We start from the raw sequence: 20,441 nt of genomic DNA, 5'->3' as shown, positions 1-20,441 counted from the left end.
GGAAACTACGAGCATGCAACGTTGTTACGTTGTAAATTAGTAAGTCATGAAATAAAAGTAAAATACCAATAAATCACGTTACTGGTACGTCGTGTGTTAGCTGAGAAGGATTTGCATGCAGGCATGATTTTCATTCTATTCACCAGGAGCAGTTTCCATGTTTCATTAACAGTTCTTGTTAGTATTGTGTATTCACCATGGTAACTGTCGTTTCAATATTAACGCCAAAATGCCACTTTATTTTCACTTTGTGTTATTTTTTATATTTGTAAAATACTGTGGTGGCTCATACCAACATTGTATTAAAAGCTAGTTTGGTTCAACTTGATGAGTCACAACACAATGTGATGTATTCATTTCTGTGTTCTACAGAACATAAGCTACATACAAATAATTCTGAAGTTATAACTACACGACACAGAAAGTGCTTTGAGTTGTTACTCAATAAAAGAGTTAAGTAATTCAGCAGCTGACTTTTTTTAATACTGCAATCACTTAGTGTATTTTTGTTTACTGTTGTGAACTGGAAAATCAATAATCGCTAATCGAAAATCGTTAATAATCGAAAATCGACTGTAATCGAATCGGGACTTCAATAATCGTAATCGAATCGAATCGGGAAATCAGACAGATTAACCACCCCTAAAAAGAACGTTGATGGTTTTCATTTAATTTCATTTTAATTGTGTGAGTGATGGAAATAAAAGGAAATTAGAATATATGATTCTAATCACAAACTGCAACATACAATTTTCCACTCCTGTAGAAATATAAATTTGATCTCCTTCAGCTTAGGGAGATGTTCATATGGAGTCAAATGAGGCTCTAAGCCATTTGTAACGCAATCAGTACTTAATTAACGAGCACAACTCTGTTCACTGGCATTTATGCGTGTAGCTGTGCGGAATAACTTTCTGACCTCCACACAATAGTTCAGCCATTTACAGTTAAATTCCCCAATCACACTTTTAAAATGAACAGTCACATCACAGCCTTACACAAAAAGTCATGGTCGTTACAAGGCAAGACCATCATTAATCGCTAGTCTGGTCTTAAGACAACTTTTCGACTGCAGTATAAATGGTCCAAAACAATGCGGCAGCTCATTTTTTACTTATTTCTGCAGGGGAAGGCTAAAATAAATGTAACAAAACTCCAGGATAGTTTGTGCATTTGCAGTGAACTAATCTAACCAGAAAGGTAAGTAAAACACAATTTTAACCTTACATCTTATATTTTGGAAGCGTTGCCTTTAAATTTGCTCATATAATGATTAAAAACAATCAATCAATGTTTGATATGCATATATTGCAGAGAGGTTGAAATGGATGTGTCGTCAACGACACTGCGGTGAATTGTAACACTGCAAGTTTCTTGAAAAAAAGAGAGAAAAGAATAAACAAATATTTCAGAATAAACCTGCTGCTGCCTCTTCTTTTGGCTTGCAGTCTCTCTGTCGGCTTTGAAGTTTCCCAGCAAGCCTGAGGTAAAATAAAACGGCAAACTTTTTTTCTTACTTAACAAAGGTAAACTTTCAGCAGTTTCAAACCAGAGGAAGAGCTCACACTTGGCATCTTTCTGATGTTTAGCACACGCAGCACATGTTCCCCGGTTGCTCTAAGAATCAATTTGGTGCATAGTCTTCCAGCCTTTCAGAACTGCTCTTCCACATGGTGGAATAGAAGAACAATGGCCTGTTCTATTGTGAGCACAACAGAATATTGAATCAGATAGCTGTAAAAGCAAAGGTTCTTTCATTATTGATGATAACAGAAAAGAATTGGAAGGAGGAGATAACCGCTTGTTGTATTTAGACACTCTCGTGCACACAATACACATTCACTCTTTTCTTTATGATTCTTCCTCTCTAGCTCTCATTTCACTGGTCTTTTATATTGTACATGTTCATATCATTGTTGCCATTGTCTTGACTCTTGTAGAATTTTTATTTTAGGGGTAGGCTACTATGATATTAGACTACATAGCCTATAATAAAATATAATGAACTTCAAACCTGAACCAAACATATTTTTATTCAAAATCAACAGTTTGTCATTAGTCTGTAGTCTGCCACAAAAAACAACAACATTAAAATCATGAACTCAAATGTCATTGTGAAAAAAAACAAAAACAATGACTGTTGTAACAGTGCGTAAATCAGACCTTTCAGGCTATAGCCTAATGCTAATAAGCCTTATGCCAAAATTATTATTACAACTAAATTGTTCGTCACTAAATAATTGTGTAGATGATTTGCTTTGTGTAACCCGACATCAGCCATCACATTCACTGTCCTCGCGGCTGCTGTAACTTGCGATCGCTATCAATGCATTTAAATTCGCGCCTATGGTATCTTTGTAGAATGACTCAACCTCCACAGACAGTTTTTAATGTTTTATCAGACAATAACTACAACAGCTTAGATTTCATGACTGTCCCGAATGACGGACACACGCTCTGTGTGATTTGCCTAGGAGCGGAGTACCCACGTTCAGCCCTCGAGGGAGTTGGATGTGCGCGCTGTGATAAATTCTCATTGAAGAAGCTCCCGACTGGCTCTCTTCACGAGTGAAGGGAGCCAAGCATCTGAACCCTGCAGCTCTGGCTCCATGTCTGCCAAGGCTGCAGGCTGAGATCCTGGGGTTCTCATGGGTTTGATGGGTTTTGAGGGTGACCACCTTGCTTCTCCTTCTGGCTCTGTGGTTCTAGTGTCTGATTCGGGAGCCCGCCCAGCGGGTTCTCCCAATATGGACGAGGGCATGCTGCTCACCACCAGTTCAGATTAACTAGATGTGGAGTCAGTTGAGACAGATGTTTAAAAAATGCTCCACACAGCAAAGCTCTGCGTATGATGAGCTTTTGGACCTTATGACTTGCACAACCTGAACCACGAGATCGCAAGTGGCCGTTTGGATGAGCGATACCTATGAGGTCATAAGTGTCCAGATCCAGTGAGCCTTCCTTTTCTCTCGGATTTGCACACTAAGGTGGCAGGGTCTTGGAGACACCTATATTCTGCTTGGGTGACGAATGCAGCCTCGAGTTATTCAAACGTAGAGGGCCTTGCGAGCAGGGGAATGGGAAGATACCTTGGGTTGAAGGGATCTCAGCGACCTATCTCTCCTCAGGGATATCCTCATCATTAAAGGCTGCCGTGATTCTATTGAAGCCATGTCAAAAGACATCAACGCTGGTTAGCAGAGCATATGCAGCGGCAGGACAGGCTGGTGGTACTTTACATATGATGGCTGTATCGCAAGCCTACCAGCAGACCTATTGAAAGACCTGGATCAGGGCAAGGGATTATCCCCGAAGCGGTGGCAGAGCTGCGTATGGCCACAGATCTAGCCCTCCGTGCCACCAAACAGGCAGCCTGCTTAATTTGTCGTCTAAAGGGGGTCGCACACCGGATGCGCAGCTCAGCGCCGCGCCGCGTCTAGGATAACTCTCACCTGAAAATCCGATAACATCAGCAATTTTCTGATTTCTGTAAATAAATATAAATCTAAATGTATATTGCAGCACAGGGTGAAGTCCATATATACATTAACTGCAATTTGAGACACATAAATGTAAATTTAATATAAAACTATGTAAATGGCGCTCTGTGGCGCGGCAAGATTTTGAACACGGTCCTGAGCCGTTGCTGGGCGCCGTGGACAGACGCCGAAAGAAGCCGCCGGTGTGCGTACTCTCATAGAGAATAATGTGTTTGAATTTAAAAGACGTGGCGCTGCGCGGCGCTGAGATGCGCGTCCAGTGTGCAACCCCCTTAAGAGTGTGACAAGACCATCCTCAATGCCCCTGTCTCGCCCTCTGGACGTTTCGATATTCACAGAAAAAAAAGCCCAAAAGAGCTGAGGTTAGTTGCTAACTGGACAGTATTAGGCGCCCCTCCACTGGAGGTGGTGAATATAACACCGGGTACTCCGGGACGTGTCCCCATAGCATCATTCAACGCAGCGTGGAGTTCCCTCGTAAGGGAACCGGGGTTACATTCGTAATCTAGATGATTCTCACATTTCTCTGTTGTGATCTTGGTCCACTCTCCTTCCAGTCTCCTTCCATAATGGTGACTTAATGTTTTATTATGTGACTTTTAGTTAGGCACTTGGCTCTCGAATTTGGTTGAATTATTTCTCTTTCAGTAATTGTTGAAAAAAGTGCATGCTATCACTATTGACTACAATGTTTAATGGAATTCATGCTGGTTTATGCTCTATTGTCCAGCAGGTGTATCCAATTTTAATTGTTCTTTTTCAAATGTCTCACAAGATTTTTATACTGTGCTTCAGAATATTTTAAAAATATTATATGAAATATGCTTAAAGAGTCTTGAAATGTTGGAAGGTTGTTCTCTGCTTGATGAAAAAAGAGAGAACCCGTGAACGCATGCTATTATAGGTCGTCCCTTACGAAACAAAAATATATTGCAATATACTAAAATTTATATTGCAATACATTAGAAAATATATTTCAATGTATCAGAAACTTCCTCATATATTTGAAAATATATAGCAATATATGAATGGACAACCTATTGCTATATATTGATTCATATATTAAAATACATTGATATACAAACAAAACTGTATTACATTTATTGCATGTATGTTTATTGAAACAAAGTATTTTTTATGAGTTAAGCAAGCTCATGCATAGGTTTACAGAGAGATTGATTAACAATAGTCCAAATCAAATTTTTGCATGACATTCATTATATTTTACATTATATAGCCATATGGATGGGCCATATATGGCTATGTATTGATTCATATATTGTAAAATGTAGATGAGAGTATTATAAATTAAATTATCATTAACAGCAGCAATTACAACATTTTTTTTTTTTTTTTTTTGAGTCCACTTTGAATTCCCCCACATGACATTTCATCCTCAACATGACCAAAGTCCAACTTTCCAAGCGCACTCTACGTTTACACGGAAACGATCTGAAGAGAAAACGCAAAAGTGATCACTTTTTATTCTGCGTTTAGACGAGCGTTATCCATGGCGTTATCGGGGGAAATCTGCGTGCATGTGGTGACGCAAAAGTGTGTGAAATTCAATGTAGTATGCACTCCAGGCGGCTAGGTGGCAATGTGAAGCACTGATCGGTGCCTTCACTGTCTAGCAAACTTTTGCGTTTTTAACGCGACGGTGGAGCGTTTTTAAGATTTCCACTCTGGAGGGTGGTTTCACTTTTTTGCGTTTTTAAGCCCCGAAAACGCCGTCGCCGTCTAAACGAAAGGCACATCTGATAAAATATTTTTACGCTTTCACCCGCGAGCGTTCTCGTGTAAACAGGGCCTGCAATCACAGTTTTTGTTAAGAGAAGAAATGCTTTGGAGAAATGCTCTGTGCTGCTGCCTGCTGTTTCATCAGATCTGCTCTCATCTGACTCTCCCCTGCTCACACTGGCAGCGGCGCCAGCGCGATCTGAATGCGCCACTCCTAATGGCTCTTAGCACCATAACATAACACTGCACTAAAGGATTGTTGTCCTGTTTTTTCCACTGAGGGATTGTTCTGTTTTTGTTGCACTAAAAACTGTTTTATTTTTTTACAATGAAGAACAGTTGTCCTTCAGCTGCTGCTTTTGAAATAAACCTCATTCAGTTAATGTGAACTATCGATGTCTTATTCAATCTATTATATTTTAAAATATATGACAGACATTGTACATTAGATTATTTCATATTTACCATGTATACAATATATAATATGATAATTATATAATATATTATGTAATATAAATCAATATATTTTTCAACATATTTAATATATGTTCCCATATAAATCTGATTATATTATCTTGTACATTGAGGTATATTATTGCATATAATTTTACATATATATTTACATATATATACAATGCCTCTTCCAATATATAATTTCATATAATGTGGGATATATTTCAATATACATAACAATATATTAAATAGTATAATAATATGTATTTATTCAATATATGAAAACGGCAATAATTGCAGTATTGTCCCATATATTGCAATATATAACTTACATATATAATATATTATTATATAATATATCATATGATATATTACGATGTCAATTTCACAATATATGGAGACACATGAAATATATTGTCACGTAATATATTGAGAAATATATTTTTGTTGCGTAAGGGGTAACTCTTCATAAGAGCAAGGAAATATTCTTTTTCAAGATATGTCCCCTTTAAATATCCCAGAATAACAACCTGCACTGGCTCTGTCTTGAGGCAAAGCCCACCATAGTTCAGGATGGAAGTTAAGGAGGCCCAGACTTCAGGGAGCAGAAGCAGAGCTCCTGTATTACACATTCTGCTTGTACCCTCACAGCAGCCCAGATCCACCTTTGGCTAATTTCCCACAATTTCCAAGCTTCCTGAAAATGAATATGCATTACAGTTGCAGTGAATCCATTTGCACGGCAGAATAATAATGAAGAAAAAGTGCTCTCAAAAATGCAATTAATCTTATGTAAAACGCCTGCTCAATGCCTCTAATTAGATGCCATTTTAATAACTGCGTATGTTGTACAAGAAAGACAGTTTAGCAAAGGTGGTAAACACCATTGTTCATTTGTTTGATGACATAAAAGCAAAAGTAAATAGAATGTTGTTTACTGGAATATAACCAATCACTTTGTCTGAAATAAACCCTCTAGAAAAGTACTGCACATGCTAAAATCTACACAAAATGAGACAAATTGCTAGCAACAATACTTGACTAACACTATCAAACAGATGACATATGCATTCAGAAAAAAACAAATGTAAATAAAGATAGAAATGCATTTCAAACGAGAAAATGGATTCACATGTTTGGCATTCAGGCTATGCTGTACAGCAAGATGAACATGGATTTGTGGGAGTAGACGCTTTTGGCAAAGGATTACACTGAGCCTGCAGAATTAACCAAACACATCACCAATAGAAACACCAGTACATGTTCTCGAAGCATGGTGTCATCATGTTTGTGATATCCAATTGTAGGTGAAAACAGGGTCCTCCCACGACCGGCTCTGGGCTGATAACATCTTCCAACGTTATTATACTATTACAGGTCACAGACTGGGTCGACAACTAAGGATTTCAGAAAAGGTTACTGATTCTTCAGGCTAAGATGTGTACTGTTCTGTGCTACAGAAAATGCTTGATGTACTGATAGTGCCTTTCTGGTAGACTGTCAATCAACATGCCATCTCAAAAGGTACTGTAGGTAGTAGAATGTAAAGGAATATTACAGATTCAGTACAGATCAAGCCCAATTGACAGCATTGGTGGCATAATGTTGATTACAGAAAAACACCACAGACACAGTACAATCAACATGGGAAAATCTCAGAGTAAAACAAGCAGCTGTTTTGCCAGATGAAAGTTTATCTATGTATCATCTTTTTACTCTTTTAATTACTTTTATAACTGTATCATCTTATAACATTATAACTGTTAATTTTCCTTATTTTTATTTTGTGATTATTCTAATTAATTTCTGTGTAAAGCACTTTGAATTACTAAAGTGTATGAAATGTGCTATATAAATAAACGTGCCTTGCAGCAAAAACATTTTTCAACCTTTTCTTTAAAAAAAAGAAGCAAAAATCTGTGAAACAGTAAGGCACTCATTATGGAAAAACAGTATAGTGTTAACATATTTTAAGTCATTTAAACAGCTTTACAGCTCAAACAATATGAAAGTTTATTTACTGTAAATTTACTTATTTACAATACTGTCACACTGACAACGTGAACCTGAACCTGAATATTTCTATGCATATTTCTTTGCCATATTTACCTTCTGATGGTGTTCACTAGAATGGACAAAACTTTAAATGCCAATTTTAAGTATGCAGGCTGTAAAGTATGCATCTAAACCGCCATGGATTATGGTTTTCAACCTTTAATAATTTGTATAAAGATAATTTATTATACTGTTGTTTTAGAAGTATATAAATATATAAAGTTGATAATTACGCTTTTACTGAGGCAATTTATTAAGAGTGACATGCTGAATGGCTACAATTATGAGACAGTTAAAATATATGGTCAGTTATCTGGAGCGTGTAAAACAAATTGCGATTGCAGGCGAAAACAAATCTGCCTGTTGTGTACCGGAGTGCCAGTTTCCAGCGTTCAGCATGTTTATTTATTTATGGGCTTCAAGAAAGAAGGTCTTGGCACCGGCTGGACACTGGGCCACTGCGGTTGCTCAACGCTCTATCACTGGACGATGAGGAGAGAGGTAGGCCAGCACATTAATGATGCATGGGGACCAGTACGTTCAGTTTAAAGTTCTCCATGCTCTGTGCAGGCCCACTGAAATATGCATGAGCTACACCACATGTGCAGGCTGCAGCACGTCAAGTTACTTTCCACCTTGACGGAGGTTGCAGCGGCTCACGGCACGCTTGCAGCAAAGCAACCGCAGGCTCTTCTGAAAAAGGATGCTTGAGTCGTAAGTTGTCCATTATAATAGTCCGGTTTCTGCATGTATGTGTTCATCGTGTAGAGTTCTTGAGTGTTTTATAGCTTGTTTTTGTCATAAAATAGATTTATAATGTAAGAAACAATACTTTTCATATAGTAAAATGCACCCTGTTGAGATAATATATATTCTGCCATATAGATGCTTTGTGAAGATTTTGCTACTTTAATAAAAGTGGCAGAATTTGTCAACATATCATTAAAACAAAAAAGTTTGCTTTATTTCAAACAGATTTAAAGGGGGGAAAAACAAGGATTTTCAAAGTAGCTTGTTATGCTGGCTTGTTAGTTATAATGAGTTGTTTGTTCATGGACTGGCCTCTAGACAAAGTTGTTTGGTCTGCTGGATTTCCTTGAAAGTCAACATGAAACCCAAATCGACCCTGTTTACTTGCTTTCTTTTTGCATTGTCTTATTTTGAACAATTCATTGCTGCACGGTTTTCCAAATAAGTTTAAAATGAAATAACTCTTACTTTTAACCTACTACGTTATCATTGACAGGTTGTGCAGGTTATTAGATAATGTAGTACGTTCAGTTTAACATTAGGTTGACTATAAGTAACATTACACCTACATGTCAACTTACTCTCATTAGAGTATTCGTAGAGTATTAGTATGTCGTCTGCTTAATATCTGCTAAGACTTTATTGTGATGGTCCCCTTTAGACATTCTACTGACTACAAGTAACTTTGCAAGTACATGCCAATTTGTTCTACTAACCCTAATCCTACCACCAATACTGCAATATTGAGAGTTAGTTGACATGTACTGTAGGTACAACATTACTTATACTCAATAGAAAAAAGGGACCATCAAATTAAAGTGTAACCGATAATATTAATCAACAGCCAAACAGCTAGGCTTTATCAAACTAACACAAACCTGGCTACATTCTGGTGTAAAATACCTACATTTTATTCAATCAATTGCAGATGGATAAAATTCATACATTTTTTCACATTAAATACCCAGTTTCACTTTGAACACTCCATATTACAGAAGTAGAATGGGTTAAAAACAGGGCTTCATATTGACTTTTAAGTATCTACAACAACTACAAAAGCAAAATGAGGAGGTGCAGAGACTACATTAACAAATCTAAGGCTAAAAACACTAAATCTAACTTCTGAAAATACTGTCAAGTGTTAACTACATAACTGCAGTCAGCTGTAGCCTCACCTATGAATGAACTTCCAAGTATTGTGCTGTGTTGCTATTTCTACATCACAGGTCTAACAGCGATCTCCAACATGTCAGGATCCGTTATCACTTTGTGGCGCGCAATGCCAACGAGCTCTCCGTGCAGCAGGGCGAGGTGCTGGAGGTACGGATGACCCTCAGTGAGGAGGTGGAGGAGGATGGGGAACAGGGCAGAATAGGTCTGAGGTACAGCGTGTGGGAGGATAGAAGGAGAGAAAACACGACTACAGCTCATGCAGAGATCAACGTCTAGAAGACTCTGTAGGCCGATGCTTGAACATAAATGATAAAAAACAAAACATAAAAAGTTTGAGGGAAACCTGAGGAAAACTAGATTGAACATAACATACCTATAACATATAGGGCCCTGTTTTAATGATCTAAGCGCATGGTCTAAAGCGCATGGCACAAGTGCAGTTAGGGTGTGTCCGAATCCACTTTTGCTAGTTAAACGACGGGAAAAATGGTCGGCGCGCCCGGTGCATGGTCTAAAGGGTTGTTTTGGGCGTAACGTGCAAAAAAACTATCAAAGTGTAATTTCCTATTCCAGTTGTGCTAGCACCATGGCAGATTTGCTATTTACATGGAGGAATTTGCAAGCGGAAAGACTGAACTTGTCTCTAGAGAGCAAACGGATCTGCTCGTGCACTAGGTTAAAGCGTGCGAGCAGACCATCTACGGGACAAGCAGGATTCCACCATACCTTTATGTACACAATATTAATATTTTACAATGTAATCCTTTTAATTTTAATATTTGACATGTTTGTGTGCTGCTGCGCGTCCCTCTGTGTGTAATAAGCAGAGTGCACTCGCGTTGTGTACCCGCATATAGGCGCACATTACTAACGCGCTCTTTAAGTAACAAAAAAAATAAATAAATACTGCACCGTTGACTTAAGACCAGGTTTCAGTTGGTCAATGGTGCAGTCTATGTCAGTTGCCTCAAAATAGCAACACGCCAACAATGCGCCTGAACACAGCTCCTTTTCAGACCAGCATTTGCATTTGCTATTTAAACAACTTGACGCAGGACGTGAAAATGATAATTGCGTCAGGCTGAAACTAGCGAAAAACAATTGCATTGCGCCAGGTGTATGATAGGGCCCAAAGACACACAAATTTAGTTTTGCCTACTTTATAATGCATAAAATGAGATCTTATGCAACTGCACATTATTGGAACACAAGTAAACTCTTGCAAATGCACAATACCCACAACAAACCAGCATGTAGGAAGGCGTCCTTTCAACCTGTCACTTTCAGATGTCTGCAGTTTCCCTCAGAATAGCCTCCAACCCTGAGAAACTCTATTTACATGAGAACTACTGAAGTGATCAAGAGGGATTACCCCCGATTGGCTAATCCATCTGGAAACACGGATAATCGTGTTTCTAGACATGCCCGGCCTGAGCCTGGTATCACTGGGATTTAATTCTAGGATCCCAATGATAGGATGCATCAAATGGGACACAGTATGACACAACCGCTTCACCAAAACCTTTTAGTTAAAATTAGACAACATGTTGAATGAACGAGGAACAGACTCAAAAATAGATTTGTCACAGAAAAAAGTATTGATCCATGCACAGTCATGCAATTAATAATACTAGACTCTCATGTTCTTCTAGGCCTTGGAAAGCAATAAACAGTGGTGGCTGCTGAGGAACCGCAGCGGTCAGTCAGGCTACGTGCCGTGTAATGTGCTAGAAGAGGTCAAACCAGGAGAGCCACAGTACAACCGTGCTGCTCTCTTCAACAGCCAGGTTAGCTTGCAGCCTAAGCTACTTCACTGTCAAAATGTTTACCCACCATTCTGGTTCATAATTTGAATTCTACAAGGCACATTTCATGAATATGTTACATATTCTTTAATGTCTTATTAATAATGTATTAATAATTAATAATGTCTTTTTGTTTAAGCATTAGAGTACAATATGCCATGTTTTTTGTAGTGAAAACGGTCACGCTTTACAATAAAGTCTCATTTGTTAACGTTAGTTAATACATTAGCTAACATGAACAATCAGTGAGCAATATGTGTTTTACAATATTTTTTAATATAATGTTATTTAATAAAAATACTATTGTTCATGTTGCATTGTCAAGTTCATAGTACATTAACTAATGTTAAACAGATATTTTGATTTAAAAAATGTGTAATTAAATGCTTAAATTAACATTAACTAAGATCATTTAATGCTGTAGAACTAATGCTAAAAAAAGAAACTGTATTGTAAAGTGTTACTGTGAAAACGCCTCGGTTACGACTGTAACCTCGGTTCCCTGAAGAGGGAACGAGCGTTGCGTCGAGTTTGACGCTATGGGAACGCTTTGCGTGATGATGTCTTGAAGCACATGTAAAATCAGTCCAATGGCGTGGCGGAGCGTCAGATGCGGGTGACGTCACGTACCAGGAAACTATAAAGCCTGCTTGAAAACAGAGAGCGACAGCTTCGTAAAAAGTCTGAAGTAGCCGCTGACAGGCATGAAGGAGATATGGCAAGGTGACGCAACGCTCGTTCCCTCTTCAGGGAACCGAGGTTACAGTCGTAACCGAGGCGTTCCCTTTCAAGGGAACTCGCGTTGCGTCGAGTTTGACGCTATGGGAACGTCTATACCAACGCCACCATAGCTACGAATGTCTGTCCTGTGTGAAATCAAGTGAGCAGCACTAGGAAGACAGAACATGAGACCCTGGAGTAGAGTCCAAATCCAGAGAGTAGAACCTGACGAATGTGTGCGGTGAGGACCAGCCTGCCGCATCACAAACGTCCTGTAAGGAAACTCCTGATATAAGGGCCTTGGAGGCCGCCATACTCCTAGTAGAGTGCGACCGGACAGCCATAGGAGAAGGCTGTCCGGCTGCTTCATAAGCAAGCGAAATGGCCTAACCACCCACTTGCTCATCCTTTGCTTAGACACTGGATATCCCTTGTTAGGGGACCCGAAACACCCAAATAATTGGTAGTTTTAAGCCACAGGGCAGCTCTGTGGACATAGCGTCTAACGCCCGAACTGGGCAAAGCAAATAGTTCTTTCCTGGTCCGTGAAAAGGAAGAGGACAGAAGGCCTGCAGAAAATAGTTAGAAGGAACAGAGCTTTCAGTGTCAAGAACTTCTCTGGAGCCTCCTCAATAGGCTCAAAAGGGGCCAGGGAAAGGCCTTGCAGCGCAAAGGACAAACCCCATGGAGGGACCCTAGAGCAAACTGCAGGCCTCAGCCTCAAGTGCCACGAAGGAAACGAGATACCAAGGGGTCTTTCCCCACAGAGATTCCACCCAAAAGCATGTGGTAAGCACCTATGGCCGCCACATAAACCTTTAAAGTGGACGGGGTTAGACCTGCAGTGAACCGTTCTTGCAGGAACTCCAGCACTGTACCAAGTGGGCAGTTAACTGGGTCCAACCGACAGTCACTACACCAAGAAGTGAATAGTCTCCACTTCAGGGCATAAAGTTTCCTCGTGGAGGGAGCTCTGGACTGTAGAATGGTCTCAACAACCTCAGTTGAGAGACCTGACACTATGCGCTGGGCCCCCTCAGAGGCCAAGCCCACAGGTTCCACAGTTCTGGTCGGGGGTGAAATATCGAGCCCTCCGCTTGGGACAGAAGATCCCTCCTGACGGGTAGCTCCAGGGGAGGCCCGTCGAGGAGAGACACGAGGTCGGGAAACCATACTCTGCCCGGCCAGTGCGGGGCTATCAGAAGCAGGCAAACCCGGTCCCTGCGAACTCTTTCCAGAACTCCCGGGAGCAGAGCAACTGGGGGAAAAGCGTACAGACGTAGCCTCGGCCACGTCTGCACCATAGCATCCAGTCCCAGAGGAGCTGGATGCGTGAGGGAGAACCAAAGTGGACAGTGAGACGTCTCTCGAGACGCAAACAGATCCACTTGTGCTTGCCAAACTCCCTCCATATCAGCTCCACCACCTCGGGGTGGAGCCTCCATTCCCCGGGCCTCAGCCCCTGTCTCGACAGAGTGTCTGCTCCTATATTCTGGACCCCGGGGATGTACGCTGCCCTGAGAGACAGCAGCTTTCCCTGGGACCACAAGAGGATATGGCGTGCCAAGTTGCATAACGGGCGCGAGCGCAAACCCCCCTGGTGGTTGATATAGGCGACTACCGACGTGTTGTCCGTATGTACTACACATGGTGTCCCCTGAGACCTGTGATAAAGCTCCTCAGAGCCCGGAAGACAGCTAACATCTCTAGGCTATAGAATGCCAGGAACGATGATGGTCTTCCCACAGACCTTGAGATGAGCGACCCTCAGGATCGCTCCCCAACCCGTGAGGGAAGCATCCGTCGTTAGCAGTTTGCGACGACAAGGAGCTCCCAGCACTGGGCCCTGGGACAGGAACCAAGGTTTCTTCCACATAACCAAGGCACGTAGGCATCACCGCGTGACCTTGATTGTGCGAAATGGGTTGCCCCTCGGGGAAAAACCCTCTGGTCCTGAGCCACCACTGCAGGGGCCTCATGTACAGCAGTCCAAAAGGTATCCCGTTGGAAGCTGCTGCCATGAGACCCAACAGTCTCTGGAACTGTTTGACAGTGAGTAGCTGGCCTAGCTTTACACTTCTCACAGCTGCCAGGATCGAAGCGTGGCGATGACAGGCGCGCCTGCATCGACACTGAATCCCAAACCACGCCTAAAAAAGTGGTCCTCAAAAATAGAGAAGCACACTCTTCTTGCCGTTCAGCCGTAACCCCAACTCTTTCATATGGGCGAGAACAACGTCTCGATGTTGAACCGCCATCTAATGCGACTGAGCTAAAATCAACCAATCGTCGATGTAGTTCGTGATGCAAATACCCCGGAGGCGCAGAGGCGCCAGAGCTGCATCCACGCATTTGGTGAAAGTGCGGGGTGATAAAGCCAGGCCGAATGGAAGAACTCGATATTGGTATGCTTTGCCCCCGAAAGCAAACCTCAGGAACTTCCAATGACACGGACGGATGGAAATATGCGTCCTTGAGGTCTATCGTGACAAACCAGTCCTCGGACTAATCTGTGGCACGATTGTCTCAATGTTAACATTTTGAACTTGAGCTGCATGACAACTCGAAGACCTAAAATGGGACGCAATCCCCCGTCCTACTTTGGAACTATGAAGTACCGGCTGTAAAACCCGGTTTCCCTGTTGGAGGGAGGTACATATTCTATGGCCCCTTTCTCTAACAGAGTGTTTACTTCCTGTTCCATAACCAGAACCTGCTCGGGGCCCACCATTGTGGGCAGGATCCCCATAAACCGCGGTGGGCGTTACCAGAATTGTATCTAATACCCTTTTTCCACGGTCTGCAGGACCCAACGAGAAACATTTGACAGTAGCTTCCATGCTGTCAAAGATTCTACTAGAGGTACCAGTCTCTCGAGACTGGTTTCTGGATTTTGTTGCTGTTGAGTAGTCGGTTCGTCGCCCTGTAACGGCGCACCGGCAGGGAACGACCAAACAGACTGCTCTAGCACCCTCCTCAGAGGGGGCGGGCATCCCGAGGCCACTACGTTTCCAGGTGGACCTTGAGATATGTGCTCGCCGGAGACCGCTGCGCCCTGTAACACCGGAGGCGGCAGGGTTGGCAGAACGGTCCCCTGAGGGCACCGAAGAGAGACGGCACCGTATTTTTCTCCTGCTGTTGAGCAGTCGGTTCGTCGCCCTGTAACGGCGCACCGGCAGGGAACGACCAAACAGACTGCTCTAGCACCCTCCTCAGAGGGGGCGGGCATCCCGAGGCCACTACGTTTCCAGGTGGACCTTGAGATATGTGCTCGCCGGAGACCGCTACGCCCTGTAACACCGGAGGCGGCAGGGTTGGCAGAACGGTCCCCTGAGGGCACCGAAGAGAGACGGCACCGTATTTTTCTCCTGCTGTTGAGCAGTCGGTTCGTCGCCCTGTAACGGCGCACCGGCAGGGAACGACCAAACAGACTGCTCTAGCACCCTCCTCAGAGGGGGCGGGCATCCCGAGGCCACTACGTTTCCGGGTGGACCTTGAGATATGTGCTCGCCGGAGACCGCTGCGCCCTGAAACACCAGAGGTGGCAGGGTTGGCAGAACGGTCCCCTAAGGGTACCGAAGAGAGACGGGCACCGTGAAAAGAGGTGTTGACCGCTGCACTTCGGGGGGGGGGGGGGCTACCCTCATTGTCCTGAGCCCTCGAGCATCAGGACAAAAAATTTACTAAGAGAACCAGCCTCTCAAGACTGGTGTAGATGTTACTCGAGCGACCAATTCAGTGCCCTGTATGGCGAACCGGCAGGGAACGACTGAACTGACTGCTCTAGGACCCTCCTCGGAGGGGGCAAGCATCCCAGGACCACTACGTTTCCGGGTGGACCCTGAGATATGTGCTCGCCGGAGACCACTGCGCCCCGAAACACACAAAGTGGCAGGGTTAGCATAAATGGCAAAGACATCGTGTATAAACACACGCGGAATAAGCCTTGCCCACCAGAGATATATTTTTTCACATAAAGCGCTACTGAAGACACAGAAGCTGTCGCTCTGTTTTCAAGCAGGCTTTATAGTTTCCTGGTACGTGACGTCACCCGCATCTGACGCTCCGCCACGCCATTGGACTGATTTTACATGTGCTTCAAGACATCATCACGCAAAGCGTTCCCATAGCGTCAAACTCGACGCAACGCGAGTTCCCTTGAAAGGGAACTATTAGATAAATTAGATGAACTGACGTCAGGTGATTTTGGCTTGTCCCATTTATTTATTTATTTTCTATTGCATAACAAATTTATACATTTTTTGTATGTTTACTGTGAGAATTTTACATTGAAGCTTTAAACTGTATTTAGACAAGTCATAAAATGTGTTAACAGGGTTGAAAAAATAGCACGCGTCATAGAAAATAAATAGAAACAGGCTAATATAATATATCAGACCATTTCCTGAAGGTTAAGCACTTCCTTTTGCAGATCACTTGTGGAAAAATAGAAAAATACTTTTTTTGTACCTTATACGTGGAAAGTGCACACATATATTCTCCTACTTTACATGGCAGGCATTGACTCTTTCTTTTTCTGCCCCTCTGTTTTCCCCATCTACAGCCTGTGAATCCTTACAAAGGTACCTCTGCTGGCCCTGTAAATCACGCAGAGGTTTTGGAGATGAATAAATCCTCCCGGGATAAAGATAGTACGTACCTCTTATCTGCTTGCTGTATTTGCTGTGAGATGGAGAGTGGGGAGAGTCTGCCAAAAAAAAGCAAATGCAGAGAAGTGGGAAATGAATTTGGTGTGAGAGTGCTCTTATGTACATAGATTGCAGATTCCCACCAGAGCTCATTGCTCCTGTCTTGGGCAATCTTATTCACTGTGTCTCTGTCCCAGTGCTTGTTTCTCTATCACTCGCTTCTTCTGCCTATCTCTCTAGACCGCAACCAACAGAAGGAGGTAAATGATGAACTGCTGAAGAGGATAACTGACAACAAGGCCCAGCCACCAGCTCGAAACTTTCGGGTGGAGCGCTCAAGTTCATCCGTGCCCATCACGTATGAATCCCAGCCCTTTGAGGTCAATGCTTGGCTCAACGCAAAGGGATTCTCCAGACCGTGAGTGACACGTGAGCTGCGACATGTGACACTTCAGATGATTTATTGGTTTTGTAACCTAGTGGTTAAACATAATGGGCTGTTAACTGAGGTTGCAAGTTCAAACCCTGGAAGTGATGAACCATGTAACCTTGAGCAAGGTACTTACCCTCAGGTTGCTCCATGGGGACTATGATAAAGATATACTGTAAATACACATAATTAGGGCTGTTTTCGACTAAGGATTTTCATAGTCGAATCTGATTCGTTAGATTTTGCCGTAGTCGACTGATAGTCGAACCTTTTTTTTTTTTTCTTTTTTTTTTTTAGATAGCAGCTAGATTTTTTCCATTTCAAACAAAGGAGCTAAAAAACACATATATATCACACATATATCATAACATTTCATAAACATGAGGAGCAATATGAGAGAGAAATTTGGTGATGGTTGTTTAGGTACATTAAATCACGTAAAGCTTTTCCACGCCCATGAGAACCGCGTGGAGTCAACTCACAGCCGCTCCGCTGCCCTGCTGAAAATGTGAAGCAGAAACGCTTAATATCAGATAACGTCCATAATAATTGGACTCTGGGTTCGATTTTTTGACCATTTTCAGTGGTTATGAGGAGCAATATGAGAGGGAAATTTGGTAATCGTTGTTTAGGTACATTAAACAACGTAAAGCTTTTTAACGCACATGAGAACCGTGTGGAGTCAGCTTTTTAACGCACATGAGAACCGTGTGGAGTCAACTCACAGCCGCTCCGCAGCCCTGCTGAAAATGTGAAGCAGAAACGCTTAATATCAGATAACGTCCATAATAATTGGACTCTGGGTTCGATTTTTTTTATCATTTTAAGTGGTTATGTGGAGCAACATGAGAGGGGAATTTGGTAATCATTGTTTAGGTACATTAAACCATGTAAAGCTTTTAACGCACATGAGAACCGTGTGGAGTCAACTCACAGCCGCTCCGCAGCCCTGCTGAAAATGTGAAGCAGATTTTTGAATACATTTTTATTTATTTACATTAGTAAGCTACAGGACATCGTCTTTCAAAACATGACCTGAAAAAATTAAATAAAAATGGTACCCAGCCCTTCTGAAAATGCGAATGCGTCTCTGTCCCCAGCACATTTCAAACCAAACTGACGCCCATGTATTCGACTATGAGGTTCATAGTCGAATCAGACCTCTCCGAATCGAATCGTCGAATCCTCGACTATTAGAAGTCAGCCCTACACATAATAATATGTAAACCTTATTGAGAATGTTATGGGGGGTCATACTAAAATCTGGCAAGCATCTATTTTAAATAAAAATATACTTCTACCACGGTGTTAACGTAAACTATGACAAATAGTTCTTTGGCGAATAGTTCTTTGAATAAAGTACAGTCTTAAATGAGCCTAATTTACAGAAGGAGGCGTGTTTGTGCTGATAAGAAACACAGTGACTTAATTTCAATATTCGAGCCACTATTTCAGCTCACTTAGTGCTTGGAAACAGTAACAAATAGGTTGTGCAACTGTTTAGTAATTTGCCTCATATTTTCATAGTATATGTAGCAATTTATCTCAAAAGATCAAATAAAATTGGATTCCTTGTGATATGATGAATATGATGTAATCTTCTCTCCGCATTCCAGGGTGGTGGAATGTCTGGGTATTCTGAACGGGGCTCAACTATTTTCTCTCAGTAAGGATGAGCTGAAAGCCGTGTGCGGGGACGAGGGTTCCCGTGTCTTCAGTCAGCTCAGTGTGCAGAAAGCTCAATTAGAGGTCTGTCACAGAGCAATAGCACTTATGTTAATCTGAATTTGTGCAGATTAAACGTTCAAATGCAGTGCAAAATGGAGCTTGAAAGCCTTTCTTTCTCTCAGAGGGGTCGTGGGGATACAGAACTACAGGAGATCATGAGGCGAAGACAACAGGAGGTGGAAGGCTCAACCTGGGACTGATTATAGTCAATCAAGCCGTCACTCACGGCCTTATTTCATCACATTTTCTTCAGTACTCTTGTTCACCCTACAATCAACAGCCACCCTGAGGAATTCAGAACAGATGGACTAAACAACTCCAATGATTACTGAAGCCCAGTCCTGCCCATTTCCTTTATGACCCATACAATGTAGTGCTTAACACTAGTGCTTAAACTGATGAACATGAATGCAATGAGAGTGAAGTCTTTAACCATACCGATGAAAATGATTTTGAAAGCAGGCATTGACTTATGATTGGTGCTGTTAAAGGGATAGTTCACCCAAGAAAAAAATAAAATGTTGGCATTACTTGTCATTTCAAAACCTATTTGCAGTTATTCTTATGTGGAGCCTTCACAGCTTTTTTTCCATGAAATGCAAATAGTGGTCAAATCTATCAAGTTTAAGTCATTATTCACTGCTCTCCTCTCTAGCTTTTAAATCAACTTTGACACTTTTCAATGCATCTCATCAAATGTGATTGCTTCTGAGGGTAAATAATGGTTTATTTATAATCATTTTAGGATAAACTATTTCTTTAATTTAACATTTTAAACAAGTCCCATCTGTTTCTGCATAAATAATTGATGGTGAATAAAAAATAAAGTGGCATTAATAATGCAGTGAAGAATTGTAATCTATTATCTCCTGTATTCAGCTAAATGACTACTTGAATTGTCATTTTAAACAATGTGTTGTTATTTATTTTTTCAAATCATTAGTACACTCATGCTTCACACTTCATTAACGCAAAGAAGATCATGTTTATTCATGTTTACGATTAGAGACTATCATACTTCATAATAAGACACATAAGAGCTCATAGATGTATTGTGAAACATTCCATATACACTATCTGTACCTTTGAATTATGAGTCTGAATATATCTTTTGTCATTAAACAGCAACAATTAAATAAACAAACTATGCAAGCCCATGGGTAAATCAGTATGTGTGAAAGCTATGGGGTCTGTGCTACTGTAATTGATTTAAATCATATTTACATAAATTGTGCACTGCATGTGCATTGATTTCATAAGTGTCAGGTGTCATTGTACTATCGCTTTTCACAGAGCAAATTCCTGGTGCTCTTCTTGCCCAGTGTTGTCTATAAAGCCCCCTTTCAGTCCTGTGAAAACCATAAGGCTGAATCTCTAACCGCCTCACTGACTGACAGCTTTGCTACTTGCCCTCACAGGGGGCACATAACAGTGGCTT

At 41.6% G+C, this 20,441-nt stretch overlaps 1 protein-coding gene across 1 annotated transcript; it reads left to right on the top strand.

Moving 5' to 3' along the window:
• Positions 1 to 6,872: 6,872 nt before the first annotated feature.
• eps8b (epidermal growth factor receptor pathway substrate 8b) lies at positions 6,873 to 20,170 on the top strand. Its single transcript, XM_081372142.1, has 7 exons — positions 6,873 to 8,462; positions 9,725 to 9,818; positions 11,324 to 11,458; positions 16,761 to 16,848; positions 17,086 to 17,263; positions 18,892 to 19,024; positions 19,126 to 20,170. Exons 1-7 carry the CDS (start codon positions 8,452 to 8,454, stop codon positions 19,201 to 19,203), a joined length of 717 nt encoding a protein of 238 aa, XP_081228268.1. The 5' UTR covers positions 6,873 to 8,451; the 3' UTR covers positions 19,204 to 20,170.
• Positions 20,171 to 20,441: the final 271 nt, after the last annotated feature.

The sequence above is a fragment of the Scardinius erythrophthalmus genome (assembly GCF_964197995.2).
Source record: "Scardinius erythrophthalmus genome assembly, chromosome: 8".
NCBI lineage: Eukaryota > Metazoa > Chordata > Actinopteri > Cypriniformes > Leuciscidae > Scardinius > Scardinius erythrophthalmus.
Note: the sequence above shows the minus strand (reverse complement) of the source record. Positions and strands in the feature narration are given on the sequence as shown.